The sequence below is a fragment of the Limanda limanda genome, chromosome 17 (genome assembly GCF_963576545.1).
Source record: "Limanda limanda chromosome 17, fLimLim1.1, whole genome shotgun sequence".
NCBI lineage: Eukaryota > Metazoa > Chordata > Actinopteri > Pleuronectiformes > Pleuronectidae > Limanda > Limanda limanda.
In genome coordinates, this window is record NC_083652.1 from 24,624,062 (window position 1) to 24,642,082 (window position 18,021).

The 18,021-nt window shown below is 42.9% G+C and overlaps 1 protein-coding gene across 7 annotated transcripts in view; it reads left to right on the forward strand.

The window, feature by feature from the left end:
- arhgap27l (Rho GTPase activating protein 27, like) overlaps window positions 1–15,975 on the forward strand; it is a 19,740-nt gene extending 3,765 nt beyond the window's left edge. For 5 of the 7 annotated variants that reach the window (XM_061090914.1, XM_061090915.1, XM_061090916.1 and 2 more), the window contains exons 3-22: window positions 1–795; window positions 2,786–2,986; window positions 4,073–4,216; window positions 4,456–4,611; window positions 5,443–5,502; window positions 5,661–5,744; window positions 5,822–5,905; window positions 6,017–6,097; window positions 6,575–6,640; window positions 7,761–7,828; window positions 7,999–8,086; window positions 8,457–8,558; window positions 8,688–8,786; window positions 9,119–9,191; window positions 9,354–9,470; window positions 9,559–9,657; window positions 9,856–9,933; window positions 10,100–10,234; window positions 12,738–12,843; window positions 13,105–15,975. The exon at window positions 1–795 is cut by the window's left edge and continues 152 nt beyond it. In XM_061090914.1, the coding sequence (XP_060946897.1) occupies window positions 1–795; window positions 2,786–2,986; window positions 4,073–4,216; window positions 4,456–4,611; window positions 5,443–5,502; window positions 5,661–5,744; window positions 5,822–5,905; window positions 6,017–6,097; window positions 6,575–6,640; window positions 7,761–7,828; window positions 7,999–8,086; window positions 8,457–8,558; window positions 8,688–8,786; window positions 9,119–9,191; window positions 9,354–9,470; window positions 9,559–9,657; window positions 9,856–9,933; window positions 10,100–10,234; window positions 12,738–12,843; window positions 13,105–13,282 (2,814 nt within the window). In that variant the 3' untranslated portion in view covers window positions 13,283–15,975. The remainder of the gene's footprint in view (window positions 796–2,785; window positions 2,987–4,072; window positions 4,217–4,455; window positions 4,612–5,442; window positions 5,503–5,660; window positions 5,745–5,821; window positions 5,906–6,016; window positions 6,098–6,574; window positions 6,641–7,760; window positions 7,829–7,998; window positions 8,087–8,456; window positions 8,559–8,687; window positions 8,787–9,118; window positions 9,192–9,353; window positions 9,471–9,558; window positions 9,658–9,855; window positions 9,934–10,099; window positions 10,235–12,737; window positions 12,844–13,104) is intronic. The other 2 variants (XM_061090920.1, XM_061090921.1) reach the window with 2 other exon arrangements.
- The last annotated feature ends 2,046 nt before the right edge of the window (window positions 15,976–18,021 follow it).

The following is an 18,021-nucleotide window of genomic DNA, read 5'->3' on the forward strand; positions in this document are numbered from 1 at the left end:
TACATCCCTGCCAAGTACGTCAAGGAGCTGCCAGTGGATTTCCCCTCCCCCTTGGATTTTGATGATCCAACCAGTGCTGAGCCAGTGCTGGTTCCTGTGGCTGCCCCAGTCCCTGTTCCCATTCCCGTTCCAAAGACTCTGGAGGAACCCAATGGGAACAGAATCAAACAAGGGGACGAGGTGACAATCCGGCTCAAACCAGATGCATCTGCTGGGTACCGTAAGACTGAGAACCGCATGTCGACATTTGGCGTCCCGTTGGATTTTCATGACCTGTCGCAGCTGGTTCAGACCAGCAGCCCGCTTGCTGGTCCTGCAGAGACTGCGACCAGCAGGAATACATACATCACCCAAGGTGGTCTGAGCAAAAAACAGCCCCAGCTGCCGGGGTGCCCGGATGACCACAAGGACTCTGTAAAACCACGACTTCCCCCCCTCAGTCCAGCAGACCCGCTCTCTGTATCACAGCCCCAGACCCAAGCCATACCGGTGGAGATGCCAGTGGTCCCTGTGGTCCCCATAGTCCCCCCCAATGATGATATCCAAAGCACATGCTCATTGTCAGAGATTTGCCCTGACCACCAGGATTCCCTGATGGAGCCAGAGGAGGAGGCAGAGGAGGAGATGAGCGTGGAGGAGAGCAGCAAGGAGGAGGAGGATTTACTGAAGGAGCAAGATTCAAACCACATTTATGAGTCCATTCAAGACCTGAACCTGGACCTGGAGGTTCTGGTTAGAGAAAGAGTGAGTCCTGGACCTGGTCCTGAACTTGCAACTGCCCCACCTCCCACACAGGTAAGACACCTGAGACACCAGATCTTAACTAGGACAGGATATTGGACTCATTAAGGTTCTGCAGGCTCTGGTTGATCAAGTCTTTTTTACTCCTGGACCACTCTGTTGTGATTGGTCTACAACTGCGAGTGTGTGTAGGAAATGTCCGCCTCTGGGTTAGGGTTGGGGTTATCCAAAAGGTCAAAGGTCAACTTCACAGTGAAATCAAAATCTTCTGCAGACTGTGACACTGTTATCTGTTAGTTCCAGGTTGGTGGAGACAAATGATGCTGACATGGTGATTTTAGAGTTCAAACTACAAAACCAATCTCCATGCAAACAAAGCATGCTGGGAAGTTTGTTCACATGGTCATCAGCAGACCTTGTTCAAATCTCCTGTAATTTGCCCGTTTCAGAACATGTGTGTGCCTGCTGATGTCACAGCAGGATGTGATGAGGTCAGCAGGATGTAGTGATGTCACAGCTGGCAGGATGTGTTCTGGGTCAGACAGGAAACTGTGAGAGGACGACTTGTTGTTTGGGTTAGAATTAGGATTAGGGAATGTCTTATGCCAATGATTGTCCTCACAACTATAGAAAGACATGTGTGTGTGAACTGGTCTGACTGGTTTGGTTAAGACTCAGTTATTTTGCATGGGTTAGGGTTAGGGTTAGGGTTAGAGTTAGAGTTAGAGTTAGAGTGAGAGTTAGAGTTAGAGTTAGGGTTAGAGTGAGAGTTAGAGTTAGAGTTAGAGTTAGGGTTAGGGTTAGGGTCAGGGTCAGGGTTAGAGTTAGAGTTAGGGTTAGGGTTAGGGTCAGGGTCAGGGTCAGGGTTAGAGTTAGAGTTAGACTTAGAGTTAGGGTTAGGGTTAGGGTTAGACTTAGAGTTAGGGTTAGGGTCAGGGTCAGGGTTAGAGTTAGAGTTAGGGTTAGGGTCAGGGTCAGGGTTAGAGTTAGACTTAGAGTTAGGGTTAGGGTCAGGGTCAGGGTCAGGGTCAGAGTTAGAGTTAGAGTTAGAGTTAGAGTTAGAGTTAGAGTTAGAGTTAGAGTTAGAGTTAGAGTTAGAGTTAGGGTCAGGGTCAGGGTTAGAGCTAGAGCTAGAGTTAGAGTTAGGGTCAGGGTCAGGGTCAGAGTTAGAGTTAGAGTTAGAGTTAGAGTTAGAGTTAGAGTTAGAGTTAGAGTTAGAGTTAGAGTTAGAGTTAGGGTCAGGGTCAGGGTTAGAGCTAGGGTCAGGGTTAGGGTTAGGGTTAGAGTTAGAGTTAGAGTAAGAGTAAGAGTTAGGGTTGTCCATTGCTGCTCTCCATGGACTGTTAAAAAATCCCTTTGGAAAACAAATCAAATATTGACAAAAACAATAATAACGATTATTTGTGAGCGCTTTGAGACATTGACACCTGACCCCCAACTGTGTGCGTGTGTGTTTGTATGTGTATGTGTGTGTGTGTGTGTGTGTGTGTGTGTGTGTGTGTGTGTGTGTGTGTTAATATTGAAGCAGGTTTCATGATCATTTGAGTCCCCAGTCTGACAGGGAGTGAGGGGAGGGGCTACAGATCTTTATCACTAATATCACAGAGGCATTATGGGTCAGCCTACAGGTCCTGAACTCAACTATCAGCAAGAAATGCTCATCTGTGGTCAGCTGAGGGGACAGGAAGTGTGTTTAGTTTAATTTTGAACTTTAAAGTTTGACCTGTCAAATATTCGGAGAAGACACCTGATCATGGTGTCATGAGGTCTGTGACGTTCAGGAACGACCTGAAGTCACATGGCTCGGTTTGAATTTTGCCTCATCAGGAAATGTCAAATAATTTCATCAGGGTGATGTCAGCTGACTCTGAGCATCTTTGTTATATCCGGCTCCTCCTTCTCATATTATGATGTTTTACTACAGTCACCCAAAGGCCACTGTAGCTTCTGTGAGGGTTTGTTGTAACATGTAACTTCACCACTAGATGTCACTAAGTCCTTCGAACTGAACCCGTAACTGTAGCTACCCTCTCTCTCTCCACAGGACCACAGCTCGCTCGGCCATAACTCACCCATCTACGCAAACATCTCTGTGAAGAAAACGTCTCACGACTGTGACGACTTCCTTATTCCACCACCTCCAACCGAGCCCGCCCCCTTCCCTACAGGCCACACCCCTTCTTCAGTCTCTTCCCCTGACATAAAAAGCCCCGCCTCCCCCGTCAGCCTGCAGGATGAGTGGCAGGTAAGGAAACCTCGTTCCTCTATTGTTGAGACACTAACAGATATTTTAATTTAATTAAGATATTACATTTTATTTATCAGTGTCTGGTTCATTCTCACAGTTGTTGTATCTGACTGTTTTGATCTTTGATGAAGTCGTGTCTTTCATATTTTTCTTCCTCTTCATCCTGAACAATTAACATCTTTCATCAGATTTGATCAGATTTCACACTTTAACTTTCCGTTGAATGCAGGTGATTAAAGTTTCATCACGTGTCACCTGAGCTGTTCAGTTCCAGGTCCAGCTCAGGTGACAGCTAACCCTAGCCCTGCTCAGAGACACTTCAACACGACTCACACAGGTTTTAGTTCCAGGTCATTTTTAATAGTTCAGTATCTCATCCATAGACTTTATATAAAAATAACCTTCAGAAACCGCCACGTTCTCCCATGAAATACTCTGTCAACAAAATGACCCACGGTTGATTATGGTCTCATCTGCTTGATGTTCCCGCTCATATAAAAGATCTGGTGGTCCTTCGGAAAATAATTTTGTAATCAATTATATATTAGAGCAAAAAATGTGTTAGTTATGGAGGCATGGCTCTTTGACCCTCGCCCTAATGGACGGGCAGCAGCTGCGAGAGAGAGAATCCCCGGAGCTGTGTTTACACCGTATTCACCCACTTCCCCCCCTTTACACTCCGGGTTGAGAGGTCAGAGTTCAGACCCAGCTCCTCCCTTTTATCCAAATATGGTCACATAGCCTGGCTTCAAAGCACCTAGATGGCGCTGATCAAATCCAGAACTCTGCCTCATCAAAGCAGTTCACAAACCAATGGGTGACATCACTAAGTTGCCACTTGGTCTGATAACAGAAACGTTATTTTCAGTTAAACGTTTTTATTGGGTTAGGGTTAGGGAGAGAATATGGAAAGAAGTCATTTGTTTTTAATTTCTCAGATAAAATACAGACTCAATAAATAAACCTGAACGCAGTAGAAATGTTCAAATTCAAAGATCTTTATTGTCATTACGCTCATGTACAATGACATTGTAACAAGAGTGCACCTGAACACAGAAGCAGCTTATTGGTCTCTCTGCTCAGGTTCACACGGACCACGACAGCGGCAGAATGTTTTATTTCCATCCTGTGACGAGACAAACAACCTGGACCGACCCCCACAGCCCCACAGCGCCCCCTGCTGCACTGGCCTCCCCTTCACCGCTGCTCTCCCCCGCCTCCTCTCAGGTACATGCACCTGTTCATCCAGAGAGTGGATATCAAGCACTGCTTGTTACATGGATGTTGGTGAATGTCTAGTTAGTTGAAGATAAGTCTAGTTAAGTGAAGGTTAGTCTAGTTAGGTGTAAGTAAGTCTAGTTAGGCGTAGTTAGGTAAGGTTAGGTGTACTCAAATGGAGTTAGGTGAAGTCAAGTCAGTTGAGGTGAGTCGAGCTGTGTCCTCTCTACTAACATGGTTCCTCTCAGGATTCTTCTTGTTGGGAGCAGCTGCTGGACGAAGCCTCTGGGAGATTTTACTACTTCAACCCGTTCACACGAGCCACATCCTGGACTGCACCTGAGCCCCTCTCCCCCTCCTCCTCCCTTTGGTCGCCCAGCAACAGGAAGCATGACGACAGCCCGGTACGATGCCGATAAGACGCCAGAATAAAACTATAATAACAATAAAGTCAGAGCAGAACTGTTACCCTATGCCCTGTAATATATAAGGTGGCAAACACTTAACATACACCAACAAGGAACATACAGTTGTACTTGTCATGTGCTATGTTAACAACATTGCTTGTAGCATCTCAGTATCAGTATCAGTATCAGTAGCATTAACATTAGCATAAGCATAAGCATTAGCCAGCATGCTAGCATTGTTAAGCTACCACTCATGAATACTCAAATATACCTTTTAATCTTTCTAAACTGTACTGATACACAGAGTCCATGTCCAATAATTGGAAATAACCTTTAAGACAGTTTATATTCACAAACATTTATTCAATGTTCTTTGGGTACTGGCGTCTGGCTGCAGTGCTGGTCATAAACCTCCATGTTAACAGATGGGACACGAACACAACCAAAATATATAAGTAGACGTTAAATAAATGTTTGTAAAGACGTTCTGTCGTTTCAGTTCATCTTATCTCACTGATGTCCGATCAGTTTCGTTTACATTTCTTCTCGATTCTTGTTGTTCTGGGTTTGTTCCCTCGTGGTTGATTCACTTATTGTAAGTTGCTTTGGATAAAAGCGTCAGCTAAAATTATGTAATGTAATTTGTAATTTGATGATTTTACAACAAGACAAAGTGATTGGCAGCTGAGACTGAGGATTGGACCTTGATACACAGACTGCAAATAATGTCATCACCAATAAATGTCTGTGTTTGTATTTGAGATATTTTAGCTTCATTTCTGGAGGAAGTGGATTCGTGACTTTGTTGTTTCTTTCATTAAACTTTAGCCTCCACTGCCAGAGGAAGATTATCCTGTAGAGGGCGCTAATGACACTGTGTTTACAACGGTAAGCTCACACACGCACGCACGCTCGCACGCACACACGCACACACACACACACACACACACTCACACACACACACACACACACACACACACACACACACACACACACACACACACACACACACACATTTCATCTGTAGATGTCAATTGTCTTCCCAGAGTCCTCAGCCGCCTGTGGGTCTGATTCCCAGAGTTCAGATGGAATTGAAAGATGGAAGCTCCTCCCAGTTGAGGATGCAGGAGGTAATCAATCAATAGATCGATCAGATCAAGCTCCTGATCTTTCTCTGATGAATCCAATGTGTCATTGATGGTTTCAGCCACAAACGAGGACAGGAAACGGAGTTTCTGAGGAGGGAGCGTCTCTGCAGGTCAGGAGCTGGAGACACAGTGTGGCCGAGGACGTGAGGGACACAAACCCAGAGAGAAACTGCTCTGACGCAATCAATGACTGAATCAATCATTTAATGATTCATCCATGACTGAATTTATGTTTCCTCTTTGATGTGTTTCAGACGTTTGCTCTCGGTCACAGGAGAAACGTGTCTGACCTCACGGAGGTGACCAACAGAAGACTCTCGCCCGACGGTTCACAGGTAGACACACCTGTCTCACACCTGTCTCACACCTGTCTCACACCTGTCTTCACACCATTCTTCACACCTGTCTCACACCTGTCTCACACCTGTCTCCACATCATTCTTCAAACCTGTCTCACACCTGTCTCACACCTGTCTTCACATCATTCTCCACACCTGTCTCACACCTGTCTCACACCTGTCTCACACCTGTCTCACACCTGTCTTCACATCATTCTCCACACCTGTCTCACACCTGTCTCACACCTGTCTCACACCTGTCTTCACATCATTCTTCACACCTGTCTCACACCTGTCTCACACCTGTCTTCACATCATTCTTCACACCTGTCTCACACCTGTCTCACACCTGTCTCACACCTGTCTCGCAGCTGCCTTCACAACATTCTTCACACCTGTCTCCTCACCTGTCTCATTTATTCATTCATTGTCTCGTTAACACATTGTGATGTCATCCTGTTCTTCCTCATCAAGTTCTCTGATAGGCACAGACTGAAGAGGAATCTGTCCAATCGGAGCACAGACTCCCACCAGCTGCATGTAGGTCCTGGGCCCTGATTGGCCACTGGGTGCTGGGTGTCTGTTGGGTTGTCTCTGTCAAAAATGTTCTGAAACAGTGGTTGGGTTATGTGGTGGTTCTCCTGGTGGGTGGTTCTGAAAAACTAGCTGCTCGTCTGTCAGTTATTTACCGAACAGAGTTTATGGTTGTAGCTATGCTAACAGCTGGTTTAGAGGGTACATGGGTTCTTAAGGGTTTTGTTGGGTACTTTTAAATGGATCACTGAGGAGGTTTTACCAGTCCTCCACTAGGTTCTAATGCTCCATGAGGGTTATATGTGGATCCTGGAAAGGTTTGCAATTTTAAGGGGAGGATTTACTGGAGATATATATAGAGTGAGAAGTGCTCAGTGCATGATGGTAGTTCTCCATCAGCCTAGACCTATAGCAGCATATCAAGAACTATAGACTTTATCAAAGAGGAACGTTTTAAGTTTAACCTTAAATGTAGAGATGGTGTCTGACTCTAGAACCCAGAGTGGGAGTTGGTTCCACAGGAGAGGAGCCTGGTAGCTGAAGGTTCTACCTCCTGTTCTGCTGTGAATTTGACAGGGAGCCGATGCAGAGAAGCTAAGAGCAGTAATATGATCTCTCCTTCTAGTTCCTGTCAGAACTCGTGCTGCAGCATCTTGGATCAACTGGCTGCTTTTAACAGACTTACTGGGACGTCCTGATAATAGAAAGTTACAGTAATCCAGTCAGTTTCTCAGCATTCTTCTGAGACAGGCTGTTCCTAATGTTCATAATATTGTGCAGGTGGAAGAATGCTGTCCTAGAGACTTGTCTATATACTTGTCTTATAAATGTTATATTGAAGGGGTCATGGGAGATTCAAGGTAAACTAAAGTACAATTACTGACTTCCATGATCCATGATGAGAATTATTGAGTGGTAGAGAGTGGCAGAGTCTAGAAATAACTTAGAACTAGTGATGCTCCTTGATGAAGTTCCAGGGGTTATTAAGGTTTCTTCAGGGAGTTCTGTTTCTAAAGGTGGTTCGAGGGTAACAGCCTTCAGGGAGGAAGAACAACACACACACACACACACACACACACACAAACACGCACAATAGTCTCATTTTAAAGCTGTAATGTGTCTACAGGGCCATCAGCTGGAGAAAGCAGGAATCATCAATAAGACCAAAGTAGTTGATAACGGCAAAAGGATCAGGTGAGAACAAAAAAATCGATGAGTGTCTTCACTCTGTAGAACTGCAGGAAGGATTTATGATTTTATGGTTGAATGCAGATTTAGACATTTTATTTTCCTCTCTTTAGATCTACTTTAACATCAGGGTGACATTTAGTTTGGAGCTGACTGTCTGTCTCGTTGTTGCACAGGAAGAACTGGAGTCAGTCCTGGACCGTCCTGCACGGTGGGATCCTCACCTTCCACAGAGACCCCAAGTCTGCTCCGACTGGGAACGCTGTAAGAACCAGTTTGAACACTCACTGGATTTCACAGATAAAGTCATCAGACAGGTTTGAGTCTGGTTTGAGGTTCGGCCGCGATGATGTCACTTTATGAGTCACATGATGCATTAGGTTCACATGTACAACTCCTGAACTTCCCATGACCGTGAGCGTCTTCATACATGGTACTGTCCTATCTGGTAGTGGTTGTTATTGATATTATTGATCTGAAGCCCTCTGCAGGTTCTCATATGTCATGTATTGAAAACTCTTTCCAACATCTCAGACCGATTCCAGGATTCATTGCACTTTTTTCAAAGAGATGATGATGAGATCAAAACATCTGTTTGTAAATGTATCAACTAAACCGACGTTCCGTTTTCCAGAGTAAAGCGTCACAGATTGTTCCAGAGTACACGGTGGACCTGAGAGGTTCTTCAGTCAGCTGGGCGGCCAAAGACAAGTCCTCCAAGAAGAACGTTGTAGAGGTGCTGACCTGTTTCCATGGTTACAGGCTGTTGGACCTCCACATATGTCTTACCATAGACCTTCTGTGTCTCTGTTACCATAGTTACATTAGCGTGACCATGGTGTTATTTGTTTGTGTTTGTTTGCAGCTAAAGACTCGGCAGGGTTGTGAGTTCCTGATGCAGTACGACACCGAGAGCATCATCAGTGACTGGCTCAAAGTGATCCAGGAGGCCGTCAGACAACTGGTACACAACACACAGACGACACCACACAACACACGGACATGAAATGACACAACACACGGATATGAAATGAAACAACACACGGACACCACTCGCAAGGACACCACACCACACATGACATGGACAACACATAGACAGCACATGACACAGAGACAGGAACACACAGAACAGACACCACACAACAAAAACCGACAATACACAACAACGTTGATTTAGGAACACAATGTTGTGACGGAGGACGAGGACAACGAAGCGTCAGAAACAAACCCAACAGAACAGAAACACAAATACAAACACAACACATCCTAACACTTCTCTGATGGAATCTGCTTCAGGAACACGATGTGGTGACAGAGGACGAGGACGACGCAGCGTCGGACAGAGAAGACAAAGAGCGCAGGAAGACTTGTGAGTCGACTTCACCTTCAAACTTGTAGAGTAGTTGATCAACAGAAAAGTAATTCTGTCACGAAAACAGGAAACAAAAAAAAGTGACATCTGAGACGTTCAAATGTTCATTATTGAATCAGATTCATTGATACTGACCCGGGGTATTTTTCTTGCTTTCAGCCTCCTTGAGCTCATCAGGGGTTGACTCTGAGCAGACACGAGTTCGGACCAAACTCCGACGTTTCCTCCAGCGTCGGCCGACGCTGCAAAGCGTCAAAGAGAAAGGATACATCAGAGGTCTGAGCCAATCCGATGAAACAGCTGTGCTGTAGAACACGTGTTCCATCACGTAGAGTTGGTCTGTAACGTTCTCTCTCTGGTTCAGATAATGTGTTCGGATGTCACCTGGACACACTGTGTCACAGAGAACACACAACCATCCCCACATTTCTACAGAAGTGTATCAAAGTGGTAGAACGGAGAGGTACACACACACACACACTTATACACATGCACACAGACACACACTCAGACTTGCAGGTTTACTAAGTAAATATTATGTGACAAGTAAATGTGTGTGTGTGTGTGTGTGTGTGTGTGTGTGTGTGTGTGTGTGTGTGTGTGTGTGTGTGTGTGTGTGTGTGTGTGTGTGTGTGTGTGTGTGTGTGTGTGTGTGTGTCAGGACTGGACGTTGACGGTATCTACAGAGTCAGTGGAAACTTGGCTGTGATCCAGAAACTACGACATAAAGCTGATCACGGTAATAAACTTTTCTGAGGTTTAACCACTAGGAGGCGTCTTGATTACATAACACTCAACATCGTGGAAGATTATAACTGAAATAAAAAGTTTAAAAGTGAGGAGTTGACCAGAGGTGTGACTCTATGCAGATGATGTGTTTGAATCTGTTGTTGTCGTCTCTGCAGAGGAGCAGCTGGACCTGGACGATGGCCTGTGGCAGGAGATCCACGTGATCACCGGAGCTCTGAAACTTTTCTTGCGGGAGCTTCCAGAGCCGCTGTTTCCCTTCAGCTGCTTCGACAAGTTCATCGCTGCTATCCGTCAGTACTGCCTACATCTCACATCGTTCACAACGCAAATGTGACACAAACCTTTAAACCACACAGAGACACACATTGTATTTTTCTTCCTCTAACCTTAACATTTTCGGGTTGTCCATCAATCCCTGTGAACAGGATGTTTCTTCAGATTTCCTCTAAATATTCAGTTGGATTCAAAGATAAACTAATTCGATATTGGAGGTTAAAGTGACCTCATAGACATAAACTGCTCTGATTGGTGGAGACAAATAACCACAAGGAGGTGATTCTAGTTTTATAATAAAGTCAATAATTACCTTAATACACTGCTCAAAAAAATTAAAGGAACACTTTTTTATCAGGGTATGGCATGAATTCAATTGCACTTTTTTGATAATTATCCGGTCAGTTAAGTAGCAGAGGGGGTTGTTAATCAGTTTCAGCGGCATTGGTGTTGATGGAATTAACAACAGGTGCACTAGAGGGGCAACAATGAGACGACCCCCAAAATAGGAGTGGTTTTGCATGTGGAGGCCATTTCAAGTTTCTCCCTCTTGATCACTTCCACTGGTTTTCCATTAGTGTTGGCTTTAGCTAGAGTCATTATCTCTACTGGGAGCATGAGGCGATTTCTTAACCCTACAGAAGTTGCACAGATTGTCCAACTCCTCCAGGATGGCACATCCATGCGTGCCGTTGCAAGAGATCTGATGTGTCTCCCAGCGTAATCTCCAGAACATGGAGGAGATTCCAGGAGACAGGCAGTTACTCTAGGAGAGCTGGACAGGGCCGTAGAAGGTCCTCAACCCATCAGCAGGTCCGATATCTGCTGCTTTGTGCAAGGAGGAACAGGTTGAGCACTGTCCGAGCCCTACAGAATGACCTCCAGCCCTACAGAATGACCTCCAGCCCTACAGAATGACCTCCAGCCCTACAGAATGACCTCCAGCAGGCCACTGGTGTGAATGTCTCTGCCCAAACAGTCTCACACCTGTCTATAAAATTGAGCCCTCTGTAGGTTGAAAACTTTTATTTCCATCAAAGATGTGGCATCATTTTGTTCCTAAGACATTAAACTGTCCATATCAGTATAAATATCCAACATAATTTTTTTTCACAATGAGATCTGATGTGTTTTCAAAGTGTTCCTTTAATTTTTTTGAGCAGTGTATAACCCCAACCCTAACCCCCTTTTGAGACGTGGAGAATTGAAGAGTGGGAAGACGATACATTAGATGACAGTAATGCATCTTAACATTGGTTGACACTCGCCAATAAACTGAACGAAGAAGAACAAGAAGAAGAACAAGAAGAAGAACAAGAAGAAGAACAAGAAGAAGAACAAGAAGAAGAACAAGAAGAAGAACAAGAAGAAGAAGAAGAAGAAGAAGAAGAACAACAACAACAACAACAAGACTTCCACTTCTGGTCGTTTGTAGCAAACACAGAAGTATGTTTGTCCCTTTCAATTGATAATTTTGTTAATGGACAAACTTTTAGTCTTGAAACACACAAGTTCTGCAGGTTCTCAAACATTTATGACTCCTCAAATCTCCAGACTCAAACTCCAAGCTTTTTAGATCCAAAGACAGTTCAGAGGAATATAATTACGTTTCGCGAGGGGCTGCCATGTTAGTATGGAAAGACCAACAAGTGGTGTGTTCATCCAGACAGGAGTAGGGAGTCTTCTCAGGTCCCAAGTTTACTTCCTGATCTAAAAATAATCCAATGAAAGAAAAACGACTTAACCAAACATTAGCTGCTTTCAGACATGAGTTTGTTTCTCCTGTGAAGCAGCAGCAGGTTGTCGGGTCCGACGCGTTCAATCAGGAACATGTGGGAACATCCAGGCGAGGGGCGGAGCCTGTAGATCAGCAGGGGCGGAGCCTGTAGAGCAGCAGGAGGCGGGACATGAAGTATAAACTCTGCTGTGGACAGATCAGTGTTGTTGTTTCCAGCTCCTCCACACCGGCCTCATCACCAGAAGATCTGGAATCTCCTCGTGTTTCCAAGTGGACGTCTTCGTCTTCTACGTGTCCGGCTCCTCTTCTTCATCCTGAGATCTTTGTGTTCTTCAGGTTTCACGTCACGTGTTAGAAACCTCGTCCACACGTCCACTCGCTCTCTGGGAAGCTTCCACACATTGTCCTGCTGGTTCCTCACATGGACTCTGACATGTTCCACACATTTTACCAGGAGGCTCCAGGAGAAGATAAAGAACATGTCCAGAGACACTGACTCAGACATTTGTCCTCACAGACAAAACCTGCAGAACATGTGAGGAACACGTGAGGAACATGTCAGTGGTTCAATTCATGTGTGAAAACATCTCATTGACAAATAAATGAAAGAGAAATTAAATGTTTTCAGCCTTGTTCACTTAAATCACAATGAGAGAAAAGCTTGTTATCAACATATCGTGAGTAAAGATCATCGGGAGTTTGGCCTGTAGCACTTTACTTGCTGACTACATCTGCTGAGTTGAACCTGTCATGTGAACGCAGCTCTGTTTGTTTCCATGCAGAAGTTCCAGATCACAGTCTGAGAGTGTCCTACATGAAGGACCTGGTTCGATCGCTGCCTCTGCCAAACCACGACACCATGGAGCTGCTGTTCAAACACCTGCACAAGTGAGTGTAACCTGAAGCCGAACCAGGCCAGAGAAGCAGGACTGGTTTTGTTTTTGAGTTTATCGAGCGGTTTCACCTCTGAGACGTCACAGCAGCTTCAGCTGCCAGTGTCTCAGTCTGGATTCACTGTGAATCCAGGATCAGACGACACACTCAGACGTCCCCCTGCAAAAGGGTGACATCAAATACAGAAAGTTTAGCACAAAAATGTATTCTTCCCTCTTGATGATGTCAGAACTTACACTGAACCTCTCTCTCCAGGGTGACCGAGCACAGGGACTCCAACAGGATGTCGGTTCAAAGTGTCGCCATCGTGTTCGGACCCACGTTGCTCCGCCCACAGACTGAGTCCCCCAACATGACCATCCACATGGTTTTCCAGAGCCAGATTGTAGAGCTCATGCTCAATGAGTTCCAGTTTGTCTTTTCCCAGACGTAGGAAGAACCTACTGTGGAATTTACAAGAACCATTAGAGAACCTCTGGGGGGCGCCAGAGCACCATGAGAAATGCCAATAATCTTCTGAAGTGACAGAGAAGCTCCAACACCTCCTGTCACATGGTTCCGTTTCTAAGCAAAGTCAGAGTCTTCTACAAAACTCTGGATCTGTGTAGATAAACATCATCATCTCGCTCTATCAAGATCATGCTGCCACATTCTGACCCTCTCAAAGCTCTGTGACTTGAATGATACAGGTAGAACCTGATAGAACCCTGGATCAGTTTGGAACCAGCTTTGCTTCTCATACAAAGACCAAACCGCTCATTTAAATCCCCAAATATCTCACTTTAAAACAAAATATCCAAATTTATATAAAACTTTGTAGAACTCTTCACACCCTCCTTCTTATCTTTTTACAGAAAAAAAATATATAGCAGTGCTAAACCTCCTGATATTTCTCAATTGGTGCAAGAAGAAATTCAACCTAGTTTCAAATCTTCTGGTTTTGAAAGATCACATGACACACCTCTCTGACCACACTGTCCAGAAGGATTCAGGAAGAACTTTGGCTTCACTTCAGACTGTACAACCTGCACCTTAAAACCCAAAGAACTAACTAAATCTACAAGTTCAAGTCTCACTCACAACCTCGTAAAACTCACAAAATCTCCTGGTTGTAACGAATTTCTGACATTTAACTTTAACGTAACCTAGAAGAAGAAGAAGAACAACAACAAGAACAGAAGAACAAGAACAAGAACAAGAACAAGAACAAGAACAAGAACAAGAACAAGAACAAGAAGAACAAGAACAAGAACAAGAACAAGAACAAGAACAAGAACAAGAACAAGAACAAGAAGCAGCAGCTGCAGTCTTCACCTCCGACAATAAAATGTTTGAACCATGAGGACGTTCATTTGAACTAGTGTGGAGTGCTGTAGTACTGTAGTACTTTGGAGTACTGTAGTACTTTGGAGTACCATAGTACTGCGCCTGAAGGTGCTGATACTGCTTGTGATACCACCATGATGTTACCATGGCAACCAGATGACCTGCCCAACTGACAACATGCCCATTTACAAACCAATCAGGGTAAAGTATAGGTAGACTCCGCCCACGTAGGTGATGGCGACAGGACGCACGTATGTCAGACAAAATTCTGTCCCTAAATTAGGATGTGAAACCAGAACCAACCAGAACAATTGAAACTACTGAACAAACACATGAAGCTTCGGAATCTCAGTGAGAAAACGTCACAAAAGAACATGAGACACAAACTCTCATCCTTGTCCTTTGAAATGTTTACAGGGATTGAACCTGGAGCCACTAAGAAAAGCTGGAGTTGACCAATGAACCCTGAACTCGCTCTCGTACCCAAAGAGATTTGCTTGTTGGAATCTTAAAAACTTAAAGTGTTTCGTCTCTATTCGTTGAAATGTCTCATGAGCTTGAACCAAAGAAACATCTCACTCAGGTAAAGACCTGAATTTTCACTCATTGTGAACATGAACAGGTGTTTTTATGTCTGTGATGCTGTATCCATGGAAACCATCGATACAGTTTCTCACAGGAATTCATCAGCTTGATGTCTGAAGTCTTGCTTCTTCTCCAACTTTATTTTTAATCTGATGTCTGACCATTGGAAAATGTTGTCACTAACAGGAGGTGGACCCTGGTGTGCCGGTTGTCATGACAATAGTTCAAAGTTCCACATTTACCACAGTTTTGAAACAACATCCTACGTACGATAAGTTTGATTTCAGTTATTGCGATGATGAATTCATGAGGTGAAATAATCCTGAAGAACGTGTTTCCAGTCATGAGGTTGAGAAGAAAGTGATACTATTTTTAAATAAATAATTGATTTTATTACAAAGGGAACAATTAAAATATTATAAGCAAGCAAATATTTAATTTATAAACGCTTGTCCTGTACTGTCACCATGGTTATAATGAAGTCAGGAGCAATAATTCAATTATCAATTATCAAAAAGCTAGATGAATATTTCATTGAGCGCTTCAAACTGTGACGTGCATCTTGTTTAATAATCGGGTCTCAATCATCAAATTGGTTCATTCTTTAGAATCTTTTATCCCAAGTGAAAAATCAACAGTTCTTTCATTCAAAACATTCGGGAGTCTCAGTAAGAGAATACAATCTCGAGTTCTGTGTGACATTTACTGACTCTGGTCAAATACCCGTTTACAAAGTATATTTTTTACATGAAACCTTCATTGTTTTTAAACACTGGGTCAAAATGTTATTCTGGATGTGACAGTGATGTTTTTGGAGAGTCATCACATTGAAGAGATATTACGTCATCACAGTACAACCTAAACAATTTACAAACTGCTTCCCGTCTTTGTGCTAAGCTAGGCTAAATGCACCCTGGATCTATCTGAAGAAAGTCTTATCAGGCTTAGGGAGTTTTCTGTAAATCTAAATGAGGTCTATTGGAAAGTTGGAAGGACCCAGGATGTTTCCCTGAGGGACACATACAGAACCAGCAGGTTCTGATGAAACGTTTAATGTGCTGTGACAACACATCTGAACAATGCTGTGTGTTTTGATAGTATCAAATTAATATATGTATTAAAAAATGCAGAACAAAGTTAAGATGAACAGATTGAACTCTGTATATAAAAGGTATTTTACTGATTTTAATAAAAACTGATCATTGTGACACTTTTCATGTTGTGACTTTGCTCTTTTGTCTTTGTTGGACTCAAACAACCTTTCGCCTTTGTCTGATGCTCCGTTGAGATTTGAATGTTTAAAAACATCTGATGCTGTAGGTTCTACAAACTTTCTTAAGTTTGGATCTTGACCAGATATTGAACTTTTATTAATTCGTTCATCTAAATATTGATTCATGTTTAATCTCCTATTGTGTGGAAACTCACCCACAATAGAATAATATAGAATAGACTTGTACAGAATAGAAGGATTGATGTTGCAGATCTAAAACATATGGTTCCATGGTGTTGTAGCACAGACCGGGCAGCAGGTGGAGGTATCAGCTGGTGCAGTTCATCCTCCGCCCAGCGGCGGCAGCACCCGGCGCAGGCGCTGACCTGCTCCCGTTGTCATAGAGATAGTTTGTTGTTTCACCTCCTTTCCTAACCACTAAATCACCTCCTTTCCTAACCACTAAATCACCTCCTTTCCTAACCACTAAATCACCTCCTTTCCTAACCACTAAATCACCTCCTTTCCTAACCACTATTCCTTGATCCCGATGGAAATCGCCACGGAGTCGAGAAGCAGTAAGGAGTTAGGAAAGGAGTCAGGAAAGGAGTTAGGAAAAGAGAACCATGGTGCAGAAAAAAAGATTGTTTTTGAAAACATGAAAGTTTTGATTTGACTTTTGACAAAGTGTTTTAATACATTGGATTTGTTAAGTCAAAATGTCTCAAGTACCTGATATAAGAAGGCCCAATTTATATAATAATTAATATATACATGACGTCAACCAAACAATGCTGTATATATATATACATATATATATATAAACTATATATATTTTCACTTGTGCTCAGTTCCTTCACAAAAGATTAAACTACGAAAAATAACTAAAAACAACTAAAACAATGTTTAACTATCAAACACTTAAATAAACAGTCAATAGTTCGAACAATTACCCTCACTCATTATTCCCGTATCTTATTAAGCATATTAATAGGTTTAAATAAACAATTCTCTCTATTAAAGTAAATGTTTTGACATTATTTGGGTATTCAATTGCATTTATTCTGGAGTTTAAAAAGGTCTTAAAAATATATACTAATATACATATACATTAGTGTATATATATAAAACATATGTATACTTCTAACATCCTGGACAATTTAAATAAACTCTTTAAACCAAATAATCTGAATCATCAGCTTCAATTTCTCTTTCCCTGTCTTTGTTATTCATAATATCTGTTCTGTGACATTGATCAATGTCACTTTCTCATTTTCCAGTTTTCTTTTTACAATGATATCTCTTCCTTCCTCATCACTGAGGGTTTTAATATGAGTATAGAGATCACTCTTTTAATGCCATGACATCCAAACATGTCAAATGTGGGGGAGGAGCCTTATCACGGTAGGCCCCTCCCACAAACTGGTATATCATAGATGTATGTTTACAAACATCACTAATTCTGTCGATCCAATGAATTTATATAGATAAGTTATATTTGAGTCATAAATCTGACATCATATGTGGTCCAGGGTTCTTTTCTGTTTTTGGTGAGAAAAGTAAATAAATACATTCAGAAACAGAATTAAAATACAGTTATCATTTCCATGTTTGAAATTAAATAAGTTCAGAGGCACATTTTCCCCTAAAAAATGACATTGATGACACTCATCTCAATTTGAAGTTGATCCGATGAAAACCCTGTTACAAGTACATCAAAGTAAATATGTGGAATATGGCCAAAATGGCCATTGAAAATTCCTTCAGAATACGTAAATTTTCACCACTTTCTAACTTTCTGCAGATATTGGTAAGAAGTTGAGCATGGTAAAGCCCTCAAAAAGCCAATTCATTTGCCTGAATAATAATAATAATAACATAGAGTTGTTCAGGCTTGGACTCTGATCATGAGACAGAAGTTTGGTGGTGATAGGACAATGCACAGTGGAGTTATGTCAACATCGTCTCCTTTGGCGAAGGATGAACCTTTGCCGTTGACCCGGTTTGAGGAAATGTCCCAGTTCTGAGAGAGAAAGAGACGTGACCTT